The 25,539-nt window shown below is 53.1% G+C and overlaps 9 protein-coding genes across 9 annotated transcripts; 5 read left to right on the forward strand and 4 right to left on the reverse strand.

The window, feature by feature from the left end:
* Window positions 1–362: 362 nt before the first annotated feature.
* On the forward strand, window positions 363–1,928 carry EsH8_I_001289 (NEDD8-activating protein UBA3; the record flags this gene model as incomplete). Its single annotated transcript, XM_083268702.1, has 5 exons — window positions 363–436; window positions 503–604; window positions 662–667; window positions 722–801; window positions 856–1,928. 5 exons carry the CDS (start codon window positions 363–365, stop codon window positions 1,926–1,928), a joined length of 1,335 nt encoding a protein of 444 aa, XP_083119140.1.
* A 234-nt stretch (window positions 1,929–2,162) lies between these two features.
* On the reverse strand, window positions 2,163–3,334 carry EsH8_I_001290 (DNA-directed RNA polymerase core subunit RPC40; the record flags this gene model as incomplete). The annotated part of the gene is made up of 2 exons (XM_083268703.1): window positions 2,163–3,233; window positions 3,287–3,334. The coding sequence occupies 2 exons, from the start codon at window positions 3,332–3,334 to the stop codon at window positions 2,163–2,165; spliced, it is 1,119 nt and encodes a 372-aa protein (XP_083119141.1).
* Window positions 3,335–4,518: 1,184 nt separating this feature from the next.
* On the forward strand, window positions 4,519–6,528 carry EsH8_I_001291 (BTB/POZ domain-containing protein; the record flags this gene model as incomplete). Its single annotated transcript, XM_083268704.1, has 1 exon — window positions 4,519–6,528. The coding sequence occupies one exon, from the start codon at window positions 4,519–4,521 to the stop codon at window positions 6,526–6,528; it is 2,010 nt and encodes a 669-aa protein (XP_083119142.1).
* A 3,963-nt stretch (window positions 6,529–10,491) lies between these two features.
* EsH8_I_001292 (uncharacterized protein) lies at window positions 10,492–10,983 on the forward strand (the record flags this gene model as incomplete). The annotated part of the gene is made up of 1 exon (XM_083268705.1): window positions 10,492–10,983. One exon carries the CDS (start codon window positions 10,492–10,494, stop codon window positions 10,981–10,983), a length of 492 nt encoding a protein of 163 aa, XP_083119143.1.
* A 172-nt stretch (window positions 10,984–11,155) lies between these two features.
* Window positions 11,156–14,863, reverse strand: EsH8_I_001293 (AAA family ATPase peroxin 1; the record flags this gene model as incomplete). The annotated part of the gene is made up of 2 exons (XM_083268706.1): window positions 11,156–14,692; window positions 14,747–14,863. The coding sequence occupies 2 exons, from the start codon at window positions 14,861–14,863 to the stop codon at window positions 11,156–11,158; spliced, it is 3,654 nt and encodes a 1,217-aa protein (XP_083119144.1).
* Window positions 14,864–15,486: 623 nt separating this feature from the next.
* On the forward strand, window positions 15,487–18,163 carry EsH8_I_001294 (DNA replication licensing factor MCM7; the record flags this gene model as incomplete). Its single annotated transcript, XM_083268707.1, has 5 exons — window positions 15,487–15,535; window positions 15,599–15,843; window positions 15,902–16,026; window positions 16,079–18,026; window positions 18,092–18,163. 5 exons carry the CDS (start codon window positions 15,487–15,489, stop codon window positions 18,161–18,163), a joined length of 2,439 nt encoding a protein of 812 aa, XP_083119145.1.
* A 404-nt stretch (window positions 18,164–18,567) lies between these two features.
* On the reverse strand, window positions 18,568–20,082 carry EsH8_I_001295 (mitochondrial 37S ribosomal protein mS29; the record flags this gene model as incomplete). The annotated part of the gene is made up of 2 exons (XM_083268708.1): window positions 18,568–19,358; window positions 19,422–20,082. 2 exons carry the CDS (start codon window positions 20,080–20,082, stop codon window positions 18,568–18,570), a joined length of 1,452 nt encoding a protein of 483 aa, XP_083119146.1.
* Window positions 20,083–20,555: 473 nt separating this feature from the next.
* On the forward strand, window positions 20,556–21,140 carry EsH8_I_001296 (ribosome biogenesis protein RRS1; the record flags this gene model as incomplete). The annotated part of the gene is made up of 1 exon (XM_083268709.1): window positions 20,556–21,140. One exon carries the CDS (start codon window positions 20,556–20,558, stop codon window positions 21,138–21,140), a length of 585 nt encoding a protein of 194 aa, XP_083119147.1.
* An 895-nt stretch (window positions 21,141–22,035) lies between these two features.
* Window positions 22,036–24,330, reverse strand: EsH8_I_001297 (Rho GTPase-activating protein; the record flags this gene model as incomplete). Its single annotated transcript, XM_083268710.1, has 3 exons — window positions 22,036–22,784; window positions 22,838–23,620; window positions 23,757–24,330. 3 exons carry the CDS (start codon window positions 24,328–24,330, stop codon window positions 22,036–22,038), a joined length of 2,106 nt encoding a protein of 701 aa, XP_083119148.1.
* Window positions 24,331–25,539: the final 1,209 nt, after the last annotated feature.

Raw genomic sequence — 25,539 nt, forward strand, 5'->3', positions numbered from 1 at the left:
AACAAGAAAAGGAAAAACACAACGTTAAGTCTTAAGGCTCAACCGCAAATACTGTTGAAGTTTCTAGGTTAGGAACCTGACTATTGCTTCCTTCCTGAACACAGGCAGCCAAAGCCTTGGAGACAATGACAAGACTGGCTGGCGTGTTTCCGCCCACCCCACCACCCTGCCTGGAAGCACCCCTAGACTAGCCCCACCTGATAACGATAACGTATCGATAACGCGCACAATGTTTCCGCCGTGCACGGACGCCATCTGCCTGCATTTCATCATGTCGGCCCCTCCACCTCCCGGAGCTCAGCTTCAACAGTCCCCTTCAGTGTACCCTCTTGAGACTCAAGCAATTTAACCTTCCCTCGAAAATGGCTGCCGAAGCCCCCATACCGGTAGCCACTGGCTCGGAATTCACCAGCCAGGTCGATGAAGTAAAGCGATGGTGTGTATCACTCTGAACGTCTTGTACTCCCTGTCGCGTTTGCTTGCTGATACTGGCGTGATTCAGGACCTACCTCGACAACATCCGCAAGAACCCGGGGCCTTTCAGCGACCCTGACGTCGCCGGGACGCAAGAGGCCTTTGAGCAATTTGACAAGATTAAGGTCTTGTAAGTTGACGATTAATTGGAGAGCTTCCGCGCAGTTTGCTGACATGGTTTTTATAGGGTCATGTTCGTTTTCCTCTCCCATCAACTACGACATTTTAGCGACTAATATCTTTCAAGTGGTGCTGGAGGTTTAGGATGTGAAATCCTAAAGAATTTGGCCATGTCCAAATTCAAGGATATTCATGTCATCGATATGGGTAAGCTAAGGTCTCCTTCCTGTGACTATGTCAAGATTAACACTTGCGGGTTAGACACCATCGATATCTCGAACCTGAACCGACAGTTCCTTTTCAGACAATCCGATGTGGGCAAGTACAAGGCCGAAGTAGCAGCACAATTTGTGATGCGTCGGGTGAAAGGTGTCACAATTACAGCTCACAACTGCCGTATTCAAGACTTTGACGCCGACTTTTACAAGCAATTCCAGTTTGTCATCTGCGGATTGGACAGCATCGAAGCCCGAAGATGGATCAATGCGATGCTGGTTGCGATTGCCGAAGAGGGCGAGGATCCTGATTCCTTGATTCCCATGATCGATGGAGGCACAGAAGGTTTTAAGGGTCAGGCTCGAGTGATTGTGCCCTCAATCACTTCCTGTATCGAATGTCAACTGGACATGCACGCACCCAGAGCTGCTGTCCCTCTGTGCACTATCGCATCCATTCCTCGTCAACCCGAACACTGCATCGAGTGGGCGCATGTTATCGCCTGGGACCAGGAGAAGCCATTCCCTCAGCTGGATAAGGATGATCCGACTCATGTGTCTTGGCTTTACCAGAAGGCTCTCACTCGTGCTCAGGAATTTAACATCACAGGCGTGACATACGCCCTTACACAAGGGGTGATCAAGAACATCATCCCTGCCATCGCATCTACAAACGCCATCGTTGCAGCAGCATGCTGTAATGAAGCCTTCAAGCTTGCCAGCTCGGCTGCACCGACGCTTGGAATGGAGGAGAACTACATGATGTACTCTGGCAACGACAGCATTTACACATATACCTTTAAGCATGAGAAGAAGGAAGATTGTCCCGTCTGTGGGCAGCAGGCTCGGCCGTTAGAAGTGGACCCCAGCACCACCCTTCAGGATCTTCTGGACTCGTTCGCCGTCCGCCCCGAGGCCCAGCTGAAGAAGCCATCGATTAGAGGTGAGGGCAAGACTCTTTACATGCAGTTCCCGCCCAGCCTGGAGGAGAAAACACGACCCAATCTTGGGAAGACTATCAAGGAGCTCGACCTGGAAGACGGACAGAACGTTGTTGTCACAGACCCCGCGTTCCCCTTGGAGTTCAATTTCTATTTGCGATTCAAGAAGGCTGCGTGATAGGGTCCCCGGCCTCATGACTAATGGTGGATGATAATGAAAGCATGATGTGTCCCAGGCACACATAGAAGCATGGCACAGGACGAGGCATCCGACAAGAGGGAATGGCTAGAGGTGATTTGAGAAAAACAAAAACCAATGTCATAATTAACTTTTTTCTTGCCATTGCCAGCCAGCCCTTACAAACCAGAAACCACGGGATATCTATAGGTATGGTACATGTGCAGTGAAGCTTCATCTAACCATGTTGATGACCTGCTGCTCAAGACGGATACATCTCGTCTTGAACTGCTTAACCGACTCCAAAAACAATTCATCGCTGTCCCACTGTCCGGTGCTCTCAATCGAGAAGATGAAATGGTCCCGCACCCGTCCCAACTTAACCTTGCCCTCGAACTCAGGGTGGCGCAAGCACTCGCGGCTGACAGTGTCCTTCATGGCGTCTTTGACTACGGCCTTCTTCTCGCCCTCGTGACCCTCGTACCCGCTTCCGACAACGGCAGCCTCTTTCTTCGTAACCTTCTCGACGCCAATAACGCCCTGGGGGAAGCACTTTGCGAACTTCTCAGCGTCCTGGCCTAGGATTGGCCGCGTGATGGTAATCGTGGGCATAAGACGGTATGAGGCGGTGGCGACGGGCGAAAACTTTGCGTGGTCGGCGCCGATGCCCTTGTGCATGTGCATATCGAGCTCGATACACTGGCCGGGCCGCAGCTTAGCGATGAGGATGTCCGGGTTGACGGCGCGGATGGCGTCCTCGCCGGAGAAGAACTCGAGTTGGCGACCAGTAGGCACAAATTCGATGTCCTTGGCGTAGACGCTCGCATTTTTAAACGCCTTGTGCGGGTCCGTCTCGCCGGGGGCGGCATCCGGGTTACGGGTGCACTCGACGCTCAGACGCAGCTGGACGGTGTTGTAGTCGAAGGAACCCTTGCCGCCCTGGTCGGGCTTGCGGTACCACTTGATGAACTTGTGGATGCCCTCTGGGTTTCCGGTGAAGGGGATGAGACCGAGGCGGTGTGCGAGGACCTCGTCCTGAATGACGGAGGTGTTGTTCTCGATGTAGACGTTCTCGATGGCGATGGTAGGGATCTCGGCGATGAGGATGCGGCGAAATGCGTTTGCGATGGAGGCGTCAAGGCCAACAAGGGAGAAGGAGGCCTCGTACTGGGCGTTGTGGTGGAATTGGACGCGGAAGTTGGAGGCGAAGCGCTCGAGGTCCCAGTCGTGGTCCTCGCCCGCGTAGGTGCCCGGGTAGTCGGTCGAAGTTACATCAGTGACGGTTTCCTTGTTGATGCCGACTATCTAGAAAGACGTTAACATCTGGAATCGTGTTGAAGGCGAATGCCTTCACTTACTCTCCGCCGGTCCAGCTCGGCTTGACTGGGTGTTGCGGAGGGCGCCATGGTGGGGTTGGATATGGCTGGAACTGCAAAAAGTTGCGATCGATGAACGGGAAATAATTTTTTGAAGGACCCCTCGATCTACACCGAGAGTTTGCATGCTTACGTATACGCCCCTAGGTCGATAACGCCAACCCCTTCTGGAAGAAAAATCTGGAGAAAACTTGAGTAGTGGGGCCTCGGACGGGACAGTGTGCCATGATTACCGCACCTATTTCCGTACTTTGAGGTAGATTCGGCCAATGCCGAGACCCAAATGTCGACTGCATTCAGATCACTGAGAGAACAACAATAGCGCCTCTTAATTCAACCAGCATTGCGCTCTTGAGCCACAATCGAATATATCCTCTTGAATGACCAAGTCAGGATGCGTGGGCCAATTCGTCCTTGGTCGACCGCATTCCCCCTGCCTGCGGTGACTCACCTCACCTATTTTCCAGACGACTCCAAACAAGCAAGAGCCTAAAAATATATGTACCCGGCAGCCTCTTGAGCCTTGAATTTTGCGAGCTCGAGCAGTATGCTACGGTCAGCCAGAATTTGAATCGTTCAATATGAGTTTCTAGCCTCAATTCCCAACATTTTTGCTATCCCGACATGATGTCTTTATGTAGCTAGAATGAAGCTTCTGAGCAATTGTAGAGTCCTCGAGAAACAGTATATTCCCCGATATGAGTTTGATGTTATAATTCATTTTACCTAGGATTGAAAGGGAATTTAAAAAGGGTTACAATTCTCTCAGATCCTGCATGGTACAGTGTGCCGACCTGAAGTATCTTCAACTCGGCGCAGCCTCTTGCCCTGACAGGGTTGAATGCGATTAAACCGGAGAAAGTTTTAATTTCCGCATGATTTACAGTGTATATCTGTGAATTCTCGTGTCTTCAAAGAGGTACTATGTAATTCCCATGCTGTGGTGAATGAAAGTGCACTATCATCGCCATGGCGATGTGAGACCTCACCCCCAGTTGTTGCCCGCGCCTTACTCCACTGCACCAACTTCATAGCAGCCGACAATGTCCTACCCGTTTCAACGAAGAAAAAAACCATTTGTTTCGGTACTATTTGTTATTCAGATCCACTCCATTGAATTTCTTTCTGTACTGTTCTGACAAAGACCAGTCTTGCCTCCTTCAGCGTCTACATGCCACCCTCCTCCCACACCGAGACCCGTGCTCGCAATCACGATGTCTTCCAAAAAGTCCCTTGCTAAGCAATTCCAATCTATGGAATCCTCGAATGGCAAAAAAGGTCGAAGAGGTCGTCTTTTCGCGCTCTTCGGCCAGGGCCAAGAGTCTGAAGACAGCCCTCGGCGCCAGGTAACTGTTTCCCGGGAGGAAATGGTACGCACCACCAGCCCAGTCAGTTCATGCGAGGGAAATTACCAGCCTCAGAATTCACCCCAGAATTTTCAAAAAGAAGAAGGCGAGAAGCTGAGCCAATTGTCAGATTCCGCCTATGTCGCCAAACCTTCGCTCAATACCATTGGTGAAAAGGAGATACTGAAGCCTGACGTCTCATTTCGAACCACTGCGGCTGATGTGATTAACTCTACTGAAGAACTTGATATTTATTCTATGACCGATGTCCCAGATAAAGAGCTCGCTTACGAAAACATCAGAAACGAGGCAATGACTGTCCAGTCGATAACCGGCAATGCCACGAGACTGCCAGTTCGTCGACATAAAAAAGCTGGAAGCTCTTTCAAGATAATCGACCAGGAATCAGCAGAATCAGTTCTTCTTCCTGTCTCTACCTACAGCATCTCGCCCCAGAAAAGTGAAAATAGCTTTCAAGACAAGAACAACGCTGTGGAAATCCCCGAGGCCCAGCCTGGTCGCTATACCAAATCGACGACGGTGGAACAGAAGCCGGCCAATGAAACTCATATTCTGCCATCAACATCTTACACCGCGTCTGCCAACAAGATCTCCAACACCAATAAGGTACTGGACGAAGAAACTATTCAATTATCGACGATCTCTTACGCGGTGCCTAACACCATGAACAACATTATCGAGGCTTCAAGTTTCGACAAGGCGCCAGCTGACAAGAAATTATGTTTCGCTGTGACACCGTCCACCAAATCCGAAGATAGTGATGATGAAGACTCGGATGATTCAGACAAGACCATTAAGGCTGGTGCAGGTGGAATGAGAGCGTCAGCTGTACCCTATCTATCACCAGGTATCTGGGACAAAGGATCCGAGCCGAAGATCTGGCTGAAAGGTGGCAAACCCACCCTATTCCAGCCCATCAAAGAGCCTGGTTACTATACCAACCCGCTCTGGTCTCGACAGTACCCCGAGATCCTCTCGAATGATCCGAATATGAACCAATACGCTACTGGTTATGCCTCAAGCGTCGCCTCCACGAATGGCAGCCAATATTCTGAAAGCCCTGCAGCCAACTCGAACCTGAGCTTCAACTTGAGCCCCAAGACCCCTGAGAAAATATTCGAGAACACACCTCGAGCTAGAGCCAACTCTCCTCCTCATACCGGCCAAAGCTTCACTGCTCAGAGCTTCCCAGTTATACCCCCCACCCCGCCAGGGTTCGACTATCCTCCCCGCTACCGAAATCAAGTCAAACTGGAAGTTGGCGGTCGTCGTTTCAACACCTCTATCGACATCCTCGAGAGAAGCCCTTACTTCAAGCACCTTTTCTCCATACCCTTCCGTGACTGGTATCGTGATGGCATTCTTCATATCGATAACGACGGGGATCTCTTTGCGCACATCCTCCGTCATCTACGAACGGGTCTGTACCCACTGTTCTGGGACTCGCGCAATGGCTTCGACTACCACATGTACGCCATGATCCTGCAGCAAGCGCGGCACTACATGCTTCCCAAGCTTGAGGAATGGATTGAAAAGCAGAAATACTACGAAGCTGTGGATATTCAGGTTGTGCATCGGAAAGTGGTCGTTGCTAACAACCGGGACTGGATGTCTTCGCGAAGCCTGAAGGGCAACGATCTGTATGCGATTTCCGGTGCTGTCAGTCACGGAGGGATGGGGCTCTCTGTTCGCAATGATAGCCAGTCTCAGAGAGAGAATGGAGACAGTCCTGAACTGGAGGTTGAAGTCATGGATTCGGGAGAATTAGAGGCGTCGGAGGTTGGCTCAGATGCAGTGGCATTGTTCACCACTGAGAAGACGATCAAGGTTTACATGGATCAGTTGCGTTGCGCTTGAGTCGTCAAACGTTTCGATGGTCTCTTATTTCAGATTACACAGAACACCTGAGCCAGATGAAAATTCGGTATGGTTTTGTTCTTTTGGTCATGATGTAAACTCGCCTATTTGGTATAGGCCCTGCTTCCGCCTTTCAATGCGATGGGTGAGCCTTCATATTGACAGACCCTCATTCATTAAACTATTAGATGTTCAATTACACAATGTATAACAAAGGATTATACATAATGGATACTGAGACAACTTTCTTTCAGTCGAGGAGTGGTGATGGGCTTTCATGTTGTTTCACTCGCCCATTGTAAAGATCTGGCTTTGGTGTCGTTTCTCGAGTACCTTAGAGTAATGATGCCCACAGCCGCGCTTAGGCCGTCTGCGATTTGGTTTTTAGAGTCTTCTTGACTCTGAAAGTTCTCTTTTTGCCAGTAAAAATCTTCTTATCGCCTATGTAGTCCCTCTTTTCGAGCGTGCAAGCCGTCGTCTCAACCATAGGGGTTCCTGCTTTGGTTATGCACTTCTTTTTCTCAATTGTGAAGATTTCAATCCTCACTGAATATGTTCTCTTGCTGATTGTAGATGTCTTCTTTTTGATGAAATAGGAGGGTTTCTCGACTGGTAGTCTTGTGTTATTGGATGTGCTATGTTCCACTTTGCGATTGAATATAGTCTCTGGCTGCTGTATTTGCTCCTCTTGAATCCTCATGTTTTCTTCTAGAACATGAATAAAACGTTCTCGACCGTAAGTAGTCGTTTTGTTCTCATTTACCATGACTTCCTCTGTCTGATCGGACATGCTGCTTTCTTCTTGGTGTGTGACAGCCCACCCTAGATCATTGACGGGTTCTCCGGATTGGTCGGACATATTCTCTTCTTGTCCGGCCACGTCTTCCTGTTCCTGGCTGGGATCACTCTCGTGTTGATTACGGATGAAATCTTGTCTCTGATCATGGACGATGCCTCCCTCATGGTTGCGCAGGACTCCTCCTTGATGTTGTTCATGTATTGTATTGCCTTCGTCCAGCTCCAGGTTTTGGTTCAGACATATTCTGAGTTGTTACTTCGCGTCGTATTTCTAGTTGATCAGCCAAATTGGCAGTATCTGCCTGTCTTGGGATAGCATGTGTAGACGGTCTCTCAAGAGTTGAAGTCGACCAGTTCAAGGTTAAGAGCGTGCTTTCAGCCGGGGTCTTCTTCGGATTTTCTCTCTTAAATGTCCCCAAATCGCTGTAACAATGAATGATTCTGCTCTTCAGATGCTCATTGAAGCTTTCAGCCAAGGAAATCTCATCATCGACAAACGGTAATCTCCAGTTAGGCCACAGTCTTCCATGAAAGCGAGGCGTGTAGAAAGTCTTCTCGGCACTGATGAAAGCATGGCAAAGGTAACAAGCGTCCTTGCTGGAACAGATTACCCGAGGTGGGAATTTTGAGCGTTCCTTGTCGAGGCGCCAGTGATAAACAAGCTGAACCTCCGCATAGACTTTTCCTTTTTCCGTTGTATCTCTTGTCTGACCTTGGAAGGAATTGGACGCTTCCGTTTTGTTGCCCTTGAGAGAATTCCAGATAACTTCCCATCCTCCGTCAGCCTGTTCCGGTATTTCGTTCCTCACCGCGGCTGCGTTTAGATCCGGTGGGTATTCCGGATTTCTGGGCACTTCGAAGGCTTTTGCACCGAGATCGACTGTGACGACTTTCGCCTGTCGCAGGATGGCACAATGTTTTGACGTCCGGTATAGATGGCGAGAGAACTCCCGGTAGCGGGCAACTTTGGTAATCATATTGAGTAAGCTCTCGCGGGCAGTTTCAGGCATCTTTCCTTCAAGGGTTGTTTCAATCAGCTCTTCTAGATCGTCGATACGAGACAATCTGAAAATCTCCAAGACAAGCAGCTCCAGACGGTCAATGGTTTGCTCATTTCCCCACGAACGGACTAATTCTGATATTTTCTCGGCTCCATCTCTGAAATTCTGAGACGCTTGATTCCGAAAGCTTGATATACTGTCGAAGTGAGGGATGGCCAATTCAAGGAGCTTTTGAATAGGTTGACGTTTCCGTGGCCCTTGCCATTCGCATTGTTTCTTTGAGATGCGAAGCCGGTGCAGAATGCGCTCAGAGCACATTTCAACTACTGCGCGTAGAACTTCTCTCTCAACGCCAGAGCCCCCTCCAAAGCCTATTGCGATCCAGGTTAGTAGAGTATTGTGGCGCGTAAAGGGTACAGTCTTGATTCTCACCGCCGGTCTTTCTCAATGTCTTGATGATCCTAGTGAAGCCAGTTTCGATGCTTTTCAACGTCTTATCGCCATCTTTCCATTTCGCCTTGTTTACGGCTACAACGACATTTAAGGAGCGTGTCCTTGGCTGTTCCTCGAGATAGACAGCCGGAATATAATCTTTCTTGTCATCGATACTGGCCAGAAACGCAAACGCACCGCAAAGGCTACGCTCTATGGAGAATGGCAACACCCTTCCTTCATTATCACTGAATTTAGGAAAGGCATTCCGCTCCGGGTAACTTTGGCGTTCACCGAGCAGACTCAAGAGAGCAATATTCTCAGCGCGGGTAATGGCCACAGCTGTACCAATGGTTGCTGGAGAGCTAGTCTCGAGCCTTGCCTTACCTTTTCCATTATTGTGTTTAACCATTGCGGTGGTAGAGTATTGTTGATCGTTGACAGCCTGGCCAGGACGCCGATGAAGGATGACCGTCATTATGAATGAATCGTAGTCCAATACCCGCATTGGCAGCTGCTCTCCTGCCCACCCTGCATTATATTGGCATTCAATATGCATTAGAATTGGACTGGCAGAAGCTCGGCCAGTACCAAAAGGCCGTAAGCTGTGGTGCAACCACCCTTTTGAGTCACCCTTACATGATGCCGTCACATTCCGCAGCGCGGTGTTCAGCTGTGATCCGGCGAATAAGCGATCTTTAGTATCCTCCTTGCCATGCAGATTCTGCAGGAGGCCGACTATCCTTTCCTCGGCAATAAGATGGACGTGCATTAAACGGCCCATTCAACGGCTTGAATTCCAGTGCGCCATACACACGTAGAGTTAAGAGCCGGTTGATGTTGACATGTCGGTAGACCGGCGCCATTGGCCTTGAGTAAGCCAGACTCCAGATCCAGATGCATCGGATGCGGCAATTATGCGGCTGCGGCTGCGGCAGTGCTTTTAGCGGCCAATTTTCTGAAGGGGAATACAAAACCGCCGCCCTCCGTATCCGCATCCGCATCCGCATCCGGGTACGGCTGTCCAGCGACTCGCCTGCCTCGGTGGGCCACGTTCCTCGCCTTTACAGAATCAGATAACTAGAACATCTTTTTCGCCGCTGCATTAGCGGTTTTCCGTCCCGGACCGTACTCGGTCGTCACTCAGTGCATGATGGAGAATGGAGTGCTGGTGAGGTTGCATTAAAGTTCCCCAACCCGAGGCGCTAGGACCCCAAGATGCTCCCGGTCTGTGAGTATCCACGACAGGGTTCTCTAATGGTGGCTTGTCTTTTGTCTACCGGTAGACCTTTGTCTTGTTTTCTTTGTTTATTTTACTAGATGTCCTCGTAATGTGGAGAATTTGCCCAAGAGCCCAGCAGGGTTGAAGGTGGGACGTGCATGCAGAGGGGAGACGTGGAAGTGTCACTGTCATCTACTCTGTGCGGCGGCGTATTCGGGTCCGTGGGAAGGAGTCGTCTGATACGTAAACTGTATCACAAGCCACTCTCAAAGAGTGGTCTCCAGCTGGATATAAGACTGAACCAGGCATCTTTGTCGTCTTTTGAGTTTCTCTTAAGTGTCGTATTTAGTTTCTTTTCCACCAAAACCACCTCAGCAGCTCCGACATCCCGTCACATCATCAGAATCCCATCTAATCCAGCAAAGATTTCTGTAGGCTTTCATTTTAGCAGATTTCGTTTCGTATTCAACAGCCAGAAACAATCCCATCGTCTCGCCCAAAAAAGAAAGCATGTTGAACACCACAGTAACCCTGACCCACGTCACGCCGGTCCCCGCAGGCATGTCCCGTGAGGACGCCATTGCCCGGCTCCACAATGCGGAGCACCACATAAGGTGTGATCCCAACATGAAGGACTACGCCCCGCGTACACCCGAGATACCGGCCACGGTGCCCAAGGACATCGAGCCCGTTGCCGCAACTCAGTTCTACACTGTCACTGACAGCGTGCCGACCCTCCTTCCCAAGGGTATCTGGGACAAGGACGCCGTCAGCGACTATGAATTCACTTTCACCAAGGACGGCAGCTTTGTCCGCACGAGTTGCCCGCTCGGCGTGATGCTGGAAACGCGCTGGCGTGTCAAGGACGCCGACAATGGTGGCCTGGAGCTGGAGGAGGTAGTGGAGATCAAGTGCTCTCGGCTTTTGGCTGGTACTGTGAAGGGCCAATGTGAGCTGAGCTGGAAGGACTTCCATAGCAAGATTTTGGAGGGCAAGGTATAATAACCCAAATAATAATAGTCGCCTGAGGAAGCGAAGAGCTAGAATCAGTCAAGAAGACCGGGATTTTAGATCGCAGACGCCTATATGACGCGAATAGATACATATTTAAATCGCGCCTCGATCACTTTGTATGTAGTGCAACTGTGATACTCCTACATATCGGAGGGGCTCTTCACATGAGACTACTTCGACCACCAATTTCCATGCTTCCTTGACCGTCCTTCATCTCACCGCTGCGGCCTACCACGAATTCTCTGTAAATCCTCTGCAGTCTCGCCCGTTCCTGAGCGCTGTTGCTAGCCCTCGTACTTCTGAGGGCTTTCATCAAGTGTTCTAGTTTCACCACGACCTCTTTGTCATTGTCCAGCTTAGTTTCTCCGTCTGGACGCTGTGAATGTTTGACCCGCTTCCTAGCAAGCTTGATGCTTTCCAATTTGGCGACAATTGCAGCGTTTTCAACCAGCTCTGCTTGCCGGCTGACCGCTTTGTTGGCCGGTGCCGCGTCTTGCCCATAACGGAACTGCACAAAGCTGGGGATCGAACCCTGAGAGGGATTTGACTTTCCATTTACCTTGCCGTTCGTAGGTAGAGCATGTCCGGTATCATCCTGTAGCACGTCGTGGATTGCCTCTAATTGCGAGTTTGACACCAGGGCCTGAATATCAGCACCAGAGAACCCTTCCGTCTGTCGAGCAATATCAGTCCATGCGTCGTCAGACTCGGTCAGCTCGGCACTGAGCTTGACCTTGCTCGAAAGTGATTTCAAAATGTCGACACGATCTTCCAGTGTCGGCATGTCACAAAGCAGAGATTTGTCTAAACGTCCAGGGCGGAGCAGAGCGGGGTCGATCAAATCTGGCCGGGATGTTGCGGCTAGGACGTACACGCCCGAAAGACCTTCAGCACCGTCCATCTGGGTGAGAAGCTGGTTCACGACTCTGTCTGTTACACCCGTAGAGTCATGACCACGTTTCGGGGCGATGGAGTCGAACTCGTCAAAGAACAGAACGCAGGGCTTGGCAGCTGATGCACGTTCAAAAAGGTCGCGAACGCTCTTCTCAGATGCTCCAATGTACTTGTTGAGAATCTCAGGTCCCTTGACGCTGATAAAGTTGAGGCCACACTCTCCAGCAACGGCACTTGCAAGCAGTGTCTTGCCACAACCGGGGTAGCCATATAACAACAAACCGGACCGTAGCCGCAGCGGACATTGCTCGAAGATTGGTGCATATTTGGTTGGGTACTGTAATGTCTCCAAGAGAACTTGCCGGGTTTCTTTCAAACCGCCGATTGAGCTGAACGTGGTGGTCGAGTGCTGCAGAGAGACATTTCTTAGAGATGCTGGGGTGAACCCCTTGAGAGCGTTATCGAAATCCACGCGACTCAAGTTCACCGTGCCTCCGTTGCTTTCCGAGAACACATCATTGACCGACCTGATAATGGCCTCATTCCGGGCCCTCGCCACAAGCAGACTGATATCTCCTGGCATATAGCCATCCGTAAGACCGGCGATGTCCAGCAGGTCCAAGTCAGAATCCAAAACAAACCCTACCGTAGCAGAGTTTCGATTTTCTCGACTGCCTTGGCTGCCGGCGTCCATCCACGCAGTGTCTTCCCCTATGCCGCTTCCGTCAGCTGTAGGCGGGCGGCTACCATTTCGAGTAGCACGCGGCAAGTCCTCAGGGGCCACAGCATCTTGTAGAACAATGGACTCCATGACTTTGCGCCTTGCCTCCTTATTCGGTGCCTTCAGATCAATGATCTCACGAACTACGTGCCCTCCAATGATGACACTGTTCAAGGAATCTTTGCCTTCTGAAGTTGCCAGTAAAACCACTCCAGTTTCCGCGTTGCAGTACTGGCGGACAATTGAGCCGATGATTTCACTGATCTGGCGACTTCTACCATTGTCGTTGCCAACTTGTAGCTCTGTTTCCACAGGACACAACTTATCCAGGTCGTCCAGAACCACTAGTGCCTTGCCCCCTAATCTGGCACCCCAGCTGGCTGACATAAAAACTTGATTCAAGGTGTCCTTGATAGTTGCAATCCTCGTCTCATCATTGACAAGTTTCCGGCATGGAAAGTAGGTGGTGTGAAAGAGGAGGTCTCTGCCAAGTTCTTGAGCCAATGACTTGACAACAGCAGTTTTGCCCGACCCAAGCGCGCCTGTCAGGAGAGTTGAGGAGAAATGTGACAGATGACTTCGGAGATCTTGCAGAAGCCTGTCAATTCCAACTAGCTGGCCATCGTAAGACGGCTGAAGCTCAGCTATGCTATCGTCGTTCATCCACGGTGGCCGAGGGGTTGGGTCTCGGATTTCGACAGGGATTCTATCACTCAGACCCAATACCCATCTGGTCGATGATCTCAGGGGGTCGCTGTTGATTGCTGGGGGATCGAATTTGATGATACCTCCCTCCCAGCCCTGAGGAGCCTCAAGCCCTTCGTAAAGGCCAATCACTGAACCGTCTGTCAGGGGTCCACTGAGAATAGAGGGGACATCTTTGCGAGCCCCATAGCTATGCTTGAATTGCTTAGAGGCTTCCTCCTTTCCAGCTTTGGACTCTCCGCCAAACCTCAAACCATCTGTCGACTTCTTAGAGGCGGCAAAGGGCTGAACAATTAGTCTTTGCACCGCATCTAGTGGCCATTGCTGGGGTGCCGGTTCGATCTTCACAATACCACCAACAACACCAGTGAAGCCTAGTGTTGAGCACAATGCTGGCGACAGAGCTATTGTTTTACTGTCTGGGGGATCATCCCAGGCTCGTAGGTTAGCAATGACCCTAGTTGCTACTTTTGATGCGCTCGCAGTCTGTTCAGCGTCTTGCTGCGGCTTTTGGGTGGAGCTTGCCTGCGGCGTAGGCCGCAAGATGTTGACCGAAACATAGTTGATACCTCTGAAATCCTTGGTGTATAGGATGTCGCGGTCGACCCAGACGCTGAAGTCCTGGGCGGTCATGTCTTCGTCAAACCAGTCCTTGCAAGCAGATCGGTCAATGCCCCTAAGGCACAGCGCAGGTTTGCGCTCTTCTCGCGCATTTCGCCGACGAACCGTGCTTGCACCGCTCCGTTTAGATTTGGAAGTGCTTGCTACGCTGCGATTCTCTCCCAAAGAATGTGACGTCTTGGACCGGGTCTTCGGCGCAACAATGACCTCGGCGTCGGGGGAGATTTTGGCAAATGGAACGCCGGCTGCCGGTGCAGGTTCTAGAGACACAACTTTGATATTCGCTGTCGACGTTGGCGAAAGGTGCAACGTCAAGGCGTGGGGAGATACCAAGGATCCGGAGCTCGAGGTGAAGGCAGGATTCGGCAACGCTCGTACTTGGGACAAAAGATTTAGCTCCAGAAATGTGGCATGTAGCTCAATCATTTCCCAGTCTTCTGGCGTAAGCGGCTCAATATTGATCGTATGCGCGACAGGCGGGTCGACGTGTATTGAGGCTGTAACCTTTTGCCCGTCCGAGAGGCCCAGCGTGTTGGCCAGCGTAGCGTCGATCTCGACCTGCGCTACTTCTTGGTCGCGCGAAGAGGCACCCCCTCTACCGCCATTGATACCATCGCGTCCAACTATGGGTGCAACTTTGCGCTTGCTCGGCATACCCGTCCACCCGACGAAGACGGAGCGTTGTTGGGATGCGCCAGAGCCGGCGGCGCTGGCAGAGGGTCGGTAGCTGAGTTCGACAACGACATTTTGCGCAGGCTAAAGGAAAAATGTCAGACGTTTTTTGTAGCGGCGAAAGGTGCAATGACTTACGGTGTTGACGTTGACGAGAAGAGAAACCAGTGATGCGGGGAGGTTGACAAGGCAGTTCTTGAGATGAGCGAGGGAGATCTCAGCTGGAGTAGACTGCGCATTGCGCCTAGAAGCCATGACTGCAATTGAAAGTACAGAAGATCATGAGCAGAAACAGTTTATGACAACGGCGGGCTCTGCGTAAAGTGAAACAGGCAATGGCGACAGGTATTGCAACGGGGGGTAACCGGAGCTGGAGCTGTTGGAGCTGGAGATGGGGGTTCAGCCGAAGGTGACCCTAGCATGTGCCGACGCCGAGGCATTCCCGGCCCGCGAAAGGACGCCCACCCCCATTGGATCCGAACACGGGGTAGCTGCAGAGGTACGTACCCTTCTGAGAGGCATCCTTATCCTTGGATTTGTGCGCAGCTCAGCTGGCGCCACATCAAAAATCAATTAACCACTGTGGCTTGTGCCACGCGTTCTGGAAACGCGAGAAGACGCGTCGTTCGAGTCGCCCGGCCAATTTCTCAACCCCTGGTCGCATTGTTCTCACACTCGGTTCTTCCCAGCCCCCCACCCGGCGCCAAATAATCTTCAACCCGTAGCACCAGAATCGACCCCATCCCTGAGACCACTCCCCGTCGCCGTCGCAAAGGCGAAATATACCCCGTTAACCGCTGCACAACTGCCGAATCTTTAAGACCACTGTCGAGAATTGAAGAAAAAACCACAGCCGGGACCTAGCAAACTCTGTCAAGATGGCGCTTCGTCAATTCAAGGCGCCAGTAGCTTATGAAGCGCAGCAAAGTGCGTTCAGCCTGCCAACCCTCTTCTACAGCACCCTTGCGACAGACTGCTAATCCAAAATAGCTGCCCTGGAATCATTCCTCAAAGACTTCAAGGCATCCCCCGAGCAAACGATTGCACATGCGCTTGGAAACATCACGATAGACGAGGATGACTTCAGTGACGATGAGTTGATGGGGGATGATGGGACCCGCGAGACCGGTCGCCAGGCTAGGAGTGTCCCAGGGCCCAAATACAAGGCTATACTGCAGCAATTGGCAGACCGCAAGATAGATGAGGTTATGGTCGATCTGGATGACTTGGCGAATGTGAGCAGCCCCAATGCCTTTGTTACCTGCGACTACCCTGAGCTAACAACTGGGATAGTTCGAATCACAGCTCGGCGAGGAGCTTCAGCTGGTTCAATCTATTGAAATCAACACCAAGCACTACGTCGAACTCATGTCAAGAGCTGTTGACAAGCTCATGCCTAAGCCGAGCGTGGATGTCAAGTAGGTTTGGCAACATCCCCTATCCTGGTTTCACGTTTCTAACAGCCATCAGCTTCAAGGATGATGTCCTGGATGTTCTCATGGAGCGGAGAACAAGAAGGAATGAGGTTTTGCAGAGAGCTGCCACAGAGCCGGTGGACGGCCAGCTCCCCGACCCGACCGTAATCGAAGACAAGTTCCCCGCCGAGCTCACGCGCCGATATACCTTGGCATTCAAGCCCCGATCCGAGACCCCCACTCATCAAGCCAAGGCACTCTCCGTGCGGGAGGTTAAGGGCGAGCACCTCGGTCACCTGATCACTGTCCGCGCCATTGCCACGCGAGTATCAGATGTTAAACCCATCGTCCAAGTGAGCGCATACACCTGCGATCGATGCGGTTGCGAAATCTTCCAGCCAGTCAACGACAAGTCGTACGGTCCCTTGACCATGTGCCCCTCGGAGGACTGCAAGAAGAACCAGGCCAAAGGCCAACTTCACCCCTCTTCGAGAGCTTCCAAGTTCTTACCCTTCCAGGAGGTTAAGGTTCAAGAACTTGCCGAGCAGGTCCCCATCGGCCAGATCCCCCGAACACTGACCGTTCTCTGCTACGGCACCTCGGTTCGCAAGATCAACCCCGGTGACGTTGTTGACATTTCGGGCGTTTTCCTGCCTACACCCTACACTGGCTTCAAAGCCATGAAGGCTGGTCTCTTGACCGACACTTACGTGGAGGCGCATTACATTGTTCAGCACAAGAAAGCCTACTCGGAGATGATCGTCGACCCCCAGCTGGTGCGTCGCATCGATCAGTACAGACAATCCGGTCAAGTCTATGAGCTCCTCGCAAAATCCATTGCTCCCGAAATTTTTGGCCACCTCGACGTCAAGAAGGCTCTCCTCCTCCTTTTAATTGGTGGTGTGACAAAAGAGGTCAAAGACGGCATGAAGATTCGTGGTGACATCAACATTTGCCTGATGGGTGACCCTGGTGTGGCCAAGTCCCAGCTGCTCAAGTATATCTCGAAGGTCGCCCCCCGTGGCGTCTACACTTCTGGCCGTGGATCCAGCGGTGTTGGTCTTACCGCCGCCGTTATGCGTGATCCCGTCACTGATGAGATGGTCCTCGAAGGTGGCGCTCTTGTCCTCGCCGATAATGGCATCTGCTGTATCGATGAGTTTGACAAGATGGACGACAACGACCGTACGGCTATCCACGAGGTCATGGAGCAGCAGACGATCTCCATCTCCAAAGCCGGCATCTCCACGACCCTCAATGCCCGCACCTCTATCCTCGCTGCCGCCAACCCCATCTATGGTCGTTACAACCCTCGCATTTCGCCCGTCGAGAATATCAACCTCCCCGCCGCCCTCCTTTCCCGTTTCGATATCCTCTTCCTGCTCCTCGACACCCCGAACCGTGAGTCTGATGCGCAACTCGCAAAGCACGTCGCCTATGTCCACATGCACCAGCGCCATCCGGATATCGGCAACGACTCAGTCGTCTTCTCCCCGCACGAAGTTCGTTCCTATGTCGCTCAGGCCCGCACCTACCGTCCTGTTGTCCCCGCGTCCGTCTCCGAGTACATTGGCAAGACCTACGTCCGCATGCGCAGCCAGCAGAAGCGCGCTGAGAAAAAGGGGGAACAGTTCGCCCACACTACCCCGCGTACCCTTCTCGGCGTTGTCCGTCTCGCTCAGGCTTTGGCTCGCCTGCGCTTCAGCAACGAGGTCACTCACGACGACGTCGATGAGGCTCTCCGCCTAATCGAGGCTTCCAAGGAGAGTCTCGCTGCCGAGCAGAGCGGCGCGGGACGCCAACGTCTCAATGCCAGCAGCAGGATCTATAATCTCGTCAAGACCCTGGCCGACAGCGGCGCCTGCCGTGCTGATGATGCAGAGGATGACGACGAGGAGCTCGGCGCCGAGCTCAGCCTGCGCAAGGTCAAAGAGCGTGTCATTGCCAAGGGCTTCACAGAAGACCAGTGGCTTGCCGCCCTAGAGGAGTACAACGAGCTTGACGTAAGTTCTCATTGCCTCACCACGCGACATTCATTGAATCTGCTGACTAACCACGTACATGATAGGTTTGGCAAACAGCTGGCAACGGCACGAGGTTGGTCTTCATCACGTCCAACGGCGCGGAGAGGGACGAGTAGCTTGTTGTGGAGGGCGGTGGTTGATCTTGTTGGGGGTGGTTGGTGTGGTGTTGTTGCAAATCTTGTTTCTCATAGTTAGCTTCGTAAAATGAAGCCTTGGGGATTGGCGTTTGGTTACCATGGATGAAGAGGAAAGAAGATGGGACGCGGAGTAGTAGACTAACCCGTCCAGGCATGAAAGAAAATTATGAATTCAGAATCATCACATGCATTCTCGCTCGCCCCTCCAAGCGATCCATTCTCATGGTGCACATGTGGCAAATATGATAGATTGGAATTCGCATGACTTTAGATGATATGATTGTATAGTACAAATTTTTTAAACCCCTTCTACAGAGGCATCTTGGTACACTCGTACATGTATACAACGTCGTTCCTCCTTTAACTTTCTCTCCCTCTCCCTCTCAGTATTGCAGCACACGCGAGTTGAGCAAGCTTGCCCGCTCCAATTCGCCGAGGATACCGCCGCCGGCAACAGTCCACTTCTCAGCTACGGTCGCCTCGTCGATTCGCGCGCGCATGAGACCGCTGGCGGCCCAGTACTCCATAACAGCGCGGGCCTCCTCGCGGCTGATGCCGCTCACATTAAAGGTCTCGACACTGCGGACGGCCTCATAGACGCGGTCGTCGTAGCCCTTGGCATATGGGTTGGGCGTGGGGACGTGCAAGTCCGCGGCCGTAGCGGCGGATTGCGCGAGCGCGAGATCCATGGACGGTGAGCGGGGTGCGTTACTGCGGCTCGTGGCAGCGATGATGGCGCCGCCGTTGGCGAGCGGGGTCTTGCCGGAGAGAGCGTCGACAAAAAGGCGCACCAAAGTGAGATCGTGCGAGTGCACGAGGTTGTAGGAGGGGTCGCGGTATGCCGAGATCTTCATGATGTGCGAGAGTCCGTCCAATCCCAAAAGGACGGGCGGGCCGTTGGGGGCCGTGGTGAGCTCGTACCACAGGGCCTGGAAGGCGGGCCAGGCAAACTCGGGCTCCTTGGCGGCGGAGGCGATGTCGAGCAGGGTGCCATCCTTGGGGACATGGAGGAGCTCTGGGTACTCCTTTGTTATCTTGTACTGCTTCAGGACAGGGCTGTTGGCCTTGATAATCTGCTGAAGGAGGTTGAAGCAGTAGGCGGGCTGATAGAACTGAATGGGCTTGGTGTTGGGGATGGGGCTGTAGTCCGTGTTGGAGTTGGTGAGGTCTTGGGCTAAGGAACAAAGTTAGCATGACGCTCCGAATCTCAACTAACTGGGCATTGGAGAGAACATACCTTCAGGGATGTTGATGACAACCCAGTTGTTCAGCAACGTGTGAGCCATGGCCTGCAGGAGCAACATGCTCTTTCCCGCAATCTTGTCGCCCGTCAACACCATCCTCAACGTCTGCTTCTCCTTGACAGCGGTATCCAGCCTCTTTGCGAGCTTCACTGTCTCCTCCCTGACCAGAACGTGCGGTCTCCTAAACAGACCCCAGCACTGCGTCGTCTTGAATGCCTCAAGAGTCCTGAGCTGGTCAACCAGCTGGTCCGGCAGCCCAACCACAGCACCCTTGCTGTCGGCCGAGGATAGAGTCTCCTTGCTCACATCCTTGAGACCCTCGACAGCCAAAGCATTGTTGTTGCTGAGCGTGATGCGCTTACGGAAGGCCTTTCGCTCGCCAGGGGCGGGCTTCTTAACCCTGACGTTGTCTCGCTTCTTGCGCGCGTTCTGGTTGATCTTGCCACGACGGATATGCTTTCCAATGTACGTCACCCTGCGCACGGCGGCAGAGTCGGCAGAGGATGTCGAGAATGGCGCAGCTGCGGTTGCCGGAGTTGCAGCAGAGTAGGCGGTGATGATTGGGACGATGCGTTGCGAGAGGATTCGAGGCGCTGCTACCATGGCTGTCGTGGGCCTGGTGAGGCACCGCGCGCAGTTGACGGCGGAAGCCATTGTATGCGTTGAGAGGGTATGGACGAGGCCCAGTTGACGTTCCTTGATCGATATCGGGGTTTGTGTGTTATGAGGCCATTCGGGTGGGGGGCGTTGCGTTCCGTCCGAGCAGCTCGTCGAGTCGCCCTTGGGTACTGGTCGTCTTGTGATGTCTGTCCCGAGCTCACCAAAAAGTTCGCCAGTAAATTCTCGGGACGTTAAAGCCACACCCCCCAGCAAGAAAAGAGTGTCAGGTCAATTGGAGCAATGATTGGCTGCGCGAACTCTCGGCGTCGCGGTGGTAGTTGTTCCGATTCTTATCGCCAACCGCCAAAATTTCCGATAGGCGAAAAAAAGTTCAGGATATCCCACTTGGACGCATTACGCCTTCTGCAAGCCGGAGAAAACACCATCACTCGCAACCGTCCGAGTAACCAGCATTTTAATAAAACAAAAACAGCCGAAACCCCCGGGCCCGCGATACAATTTCCACAATGGCGCTCCCCTCTTCGCGCCCCAAGCTTCCCGTCGCAGTCAACAAGCCGACGCCTTACAGCTTCGACCTTGGTCTGCTCCTGGCCAACGACCCCAACCCCGTTGAGCTCGACAAGTCCCAGATCGAGGAATCTCTCGCCGTCACTGCCCGTGATGGCGCCCAGGCCCTGATCAACCAGCTTCTCACCACCTGCCCTCTCCAGAGCACCACCGAAGGCGTTCTTTTGACGCTCCCGCCCCCCTCGACGGCGCTGCCGCGCGAAAAGCCCGTGCCGAAGCCCAAGGAGCCCACCAAGTGGGAGCGTTTCGCCGCCAAGCGCGGCATCAAGCCCAAGACCCGCGAGCAGCGCAAGAACCTGGTCTTCGACGAGGACACCAAGGAATGGCGTGCGAAGTGGGGTTACAAGGGTATGAACAAGAAGGGCGAGGACGACTGGGTTGTCGAGGTCGACCCCAAGGAAGAGATGAACCGCGCCGAGGGAACTACGATCCGCGGCGACAAACGTAGGGAAAGGAAGGAAAACATCAAGCGGAACGAGAGGAAAATGAGAAAGAATCAGCGCGAGGCCGGGGAAAAGCGGTAAAGTACAGTCTACGAGGAATATCTTGTATTGCTTCGGGTTCGGCATGGTACGGCGTTCATACGGTGGTAGTCATTTCCAGTCTCTATGGCTTGGGCGTCGGGTTCTCTAAAAGAAATGAAACGGCTTTGCGGACCAGACTTTGGCCGTGATATCAAACCTCGAGGATCGAACTGGCAGTGTATTTTCTGCATTGTGAACTTGTTGTCTTTGATTCACGAGGGCCCGTCTCACGTGGTTGTCGCCACGCCCGACCCTTTCGTCTTACATACAAAGACCTTCCTATATTGTACAGAGATCCCCTCAACCCCTGCAGTCATATTGTTCGTGACCTATGATCCAATCCCCCCCCCCCCCCCCCCCCCCAACCAGCATTTGGTGAATGCTCCTCGCTCGTCCTGTCCTACCATGCTACTAAAGACCAAACATCGCTAGATTCGTTGCACCTCACAAAGCAAAGAGAAGGGAAAAAATTAGGCGCCCGAACCGTGAGTGGCCACGGGCGTAACCGCTCCGCGGTAGCACTGGCTACAAGGGCTCCGCTTGTTGACGAGAATTCGCCCAGCACAGTTTCCTGAAAAGTGAAAATCGACGGCTTTTTGTGATACGATTCGATGCCCTGGGGGTATACCAAATAGCATGATGAAGTGTCGCAAACGAAGCTGAACCCAGTCTGTGGTCTCAGAGATCGCCCGCCAATCGGGTACTTTGACGGCCTTCCAGACTGGGTTTTACAGCACTGAAGTCGGGAGCGCTCGGGGAGAATGAAAGTCGTCAATGGCGTTATGTCGTCAGTGATGATGTCGGTGGTGATGCTGAAGTTGTTCCATATACACGCGAGTTCCGCCAGGGTATTTGAGGGAAGAAACAAACTGTGAAAAGTGCTCAAAGCTCGGTTTTAGAAGCCGAGGGGTGAAAGTGGTTTGATGGGTGACAAGGGCCGTAAGTCGTTTGAGCCCCTTGGCACTTCACGGCCGCTGTCGATCGTCAGCGTCGTTGACATTGTTGAGCTGGATGCCACGCTGCCGTTTGACTCAGAAAGTTGTAGGGGCTTTTTTTTTAGCCGTCTATCTTTGGCCTGCTGTTCAGTGCTGGCGTTCGACTGCTTGCTGCTGCCTGATGAGGATCCTGTCCTTTCCTCCACTGCGATAGCTGGCTCTTCCGGCGTTGGCTCCTGCGTCGTCTCTCGGGATGGCTTCCGCGGTTCTGAGAGGCCCTTGGGAGGCGGCTGATCGAACAGCTGGTACTCCTGCTCGATGAACTTTGCCTCGTTCTTACAGCCCTTCCAACAATCGCGCCAATCGCAAACCAAGAATCTGAAGCAGAAGGCATCGATCTTCATACAGGGCTGGAAGCAGATGCAGAGGTTCCTGAAGTCCATCTTGTTCTTGTCAGAATGCGCCAACAAAAGACTGAGATGACAGGTGATGGCGAAGAGAAGGTAGTAGTTGAAAGGCGACAGGTTCGACAACTCCTCTATCAAAAGTGGAGGCACTGTGTCGGATCCGGCGCATTCTCTTGCGACGCGTTCCTGGGCTGCTTTGGGAAACAGCTCGTCCGGTAGCTCTCGCAGCCAAGCCTTGAGCATGGAGCCGATGATGTTGATGTCGTACAAGTCGGGCTGTTCGAACAGGTTGACGTCGCGCTCTGGTAGGAAATCAGTAAAGCGCTGGAGCTAGGCATACACATGGTGCACCAACCTTCGTCAAATCGCCTCTGCCATTTCTTGATTTGCGGTCCGCTTCCCGGCACACGATACAGACCCTCCACGTCGCAGCCTTTGTAGTTCAGATAGTCGATTGCGCGCCATGGAAAGGCCGGCATCCAAAATTCGGTTTTGTCTCTAGAATCCTCCAAGCGCTTCGATATGCGTGTGCGGCGTGTCTGTTCAACGAGAGGCAGGTTGATAGTCTTCAGCACGTAGTGCTCGTCGTCGATGACGGGTTCTCTTTCCGACGTACTCCCGCTGCGGCCGCTCTTGCCAAACAAGCGATTGCTGATCATGTCTCTTCCGCTTTTCAAACCGCCGAAGAAACCACCGTTTTGCGAAGAGGAATTTTGGCGGGGATGGTGGTCCTTTTCCTTTTGGTTTTCCTTGTTACCCATGTCTCGAGGCGACGCGCGGTCTTCCGAGCGATTTCGTCCAGCAGAGTTGACCATCTCCTTGAGGGACCTGTCGGACACCGGAGCGGTTGTGCCGAGCGAATGATTGCGGCCTGCTGAGATATGCGACGGCTCGGGTTCGTTAGTCGATGCGGGCACGGGGCTTGGCTGCTTGTCCCTAGAGCTTGAGCCGTCCTTGTCGCGAAGCGACTTGCTGCGGCTCAGGATACCGAATGGTTTCGACTTGCCCTTCTTCGTGGAGGAGGGCTGGGCAGGAGGAGGAGGATCGTAGTCGACGGCGGAGGGTAATGACACGTCGGACCTGGACGGTAGGGTGGGTGCGGGCTTTTGGACGGGTTCCTCAGCATAGGGTGAATCTGCTAATAAATTGGCAAACGGGTCAGCGGCTGAAGAAATGGTCTCACGATAGGCGAAACGGGGGATGGACCAGGTAGTGGGCCCCGGCTGCACAGGCAGTGGACACTGCGGTCTCAAGAAGGAAAGTTATCCTCGTACCTGAAGGTTGGGTGGGTTGGCTGCTCATGGGAGCATTGTCGGGACCCCTCGACATGCTCTCACCTCTCGAGTCAGCGTCCTGGACGAGGCTCTGTTGCTGGTTGTGGCGCTGGGGGTTTGAGGGCGAGGGCGCGGAGGTGAGGGACTGGGACGGCTTGCTAGAGGCTTTTGTGAAATTGAAAAAGAAGCCACCTTTGGAGGACTTGTTGGAGGAGTCGTTGTCGGGGCGGTGGGGGCTGATAGGGTGCAGTTGGTGATGAAGGCGTGGAGGCGTGTCTTCCGATGCCCGGTGTAAAGCGGAGGAGATGGGTTGGTACTGCTGAAAGTCGTCGCCTTCAAAGTTCCGATGCTCGTCGGTCAATTGTAAAGACTGCTTGCGACTGGTGCTGGGCCTTTTCGGAGTGAACCTAAAGGGCGAACGCGGAGATCTGGGAGAAGATTGCGATTTGGAGCCAGCGCTTGGAGGGACGGCAGAAGCGAGAGTTTCAGCAGAGCGCGGGAGGTCTTCAGGCTGGTCGGCTGCGGATTGAGATTCAGACAGCGTCAGCGGCTGTGGTGCAGGCTTCCGACCCATGGTTGGAAATTAATGTGCCTGGCCCGGGTACGTAACTGGGCAGAAAAGGAGTCTTGGGGGCCGGCCAAGGATGATAGAGGAGAGACAAGGCGTGTGAGGGCGTGCTGGGTAGTGGGCAGTGGCAGCGGCAGCGGCAGCAACAGCAGGAGGGGGCAGGAGCACCTCTGTAAGGTCAGGCCAACCCAGCTAGGTAAGGTATCCGTACAGTGTGAATCCGGCTGGTAAGGAAGGTATGGCAAAGATAGGCCCGGCTGGCTAGCTGTAGCTGGAGTGGCGGGGGCGGCAGCAGAACGGAGGCACAGGGCAGGGCAGGGCAGAATCAGGATGGGATGGGCAAGGAAGCCCAGAAACGGTGCCTATCCTGATTCGCTCTGTGCCGCAGGAGAGCCAGTTGTTTCGGTGCGCGCACTGGGCCGGACGGATCACGCATCTGTCGGGGATATAGAAGAGGGAGAAGGGTGGTGGGGGGGATTAAGGGCAGAGGCGGCAGATTAGAAACCTGCGACAGCGCTCGCCCAACCTGGCCTGAGGTGTGGGCGTGTGCTTGTACAAAGGCGAGAGAGGGCTGAGGAAGAGATGGGATGGATACCTGAGAGGGTGTGAGGAGAGGGCGGGAAGGGGAGATGAGAGAGTAGGTAGTTGGGTAATTAAGAGGGTGAGTAAGAGAGTGAGGGGGAGGGAGAGCAGCCGATGTGGAAGGCGTGAAGGAGGCAGATGAGACCGCCGACGGCGGTGGACAAGTTGGACGTGTGGTGTAGGACCCAAGGAGCTTTGTATTCTGGGTTGTTCCCTCCTGTAGTTCTGCGCACAAACAACAGGTGGTGGCCGAAAGGGGCTCCATGCAAAGGACGAATTGGGTGTCGATTATTTGGTGAGGTGAATGGGTGACCGGCTGTGAGGGGCAATGGACATGAGGGCGAAGGGGCCAGTGCAGCACCGACGGCAGCAGCGGTGTCACAGATGTTGTGTTGTGCCGGTACCTGGCATCAAGGGCCGAGGCGGCGGACTGCAAGGTACAGATACAAGGAACAGAGGCGCATTCGTCTCGGAGTAAAAAAGAGAGTGGGTGGATGTGTCAACTGAGAATGGATGCGGTGCTGTTGGAGGAGGAGGAGGAGGAAAAGGAGGAAGAGGGAGGTAGACAAGACGGGGGAGCTGGGGAGCGAATCAACGGCGTCGGACTGGCACAGAAGGATACATGGCTGGGGT

Source organism: Colletotrichum jinshuiense, chromosome 1 (genome assembly GCF_051148585.1).
Source record: "Colletotrichum jinshuiense chromosome 1, complete sequence".
NCBI lineage: Eukaryota > Fungi > Ascomycota > Sordariomycetes > Glomerellales > Glomerellaceae > Colletotrichum > Colletotrichum jinshuiense.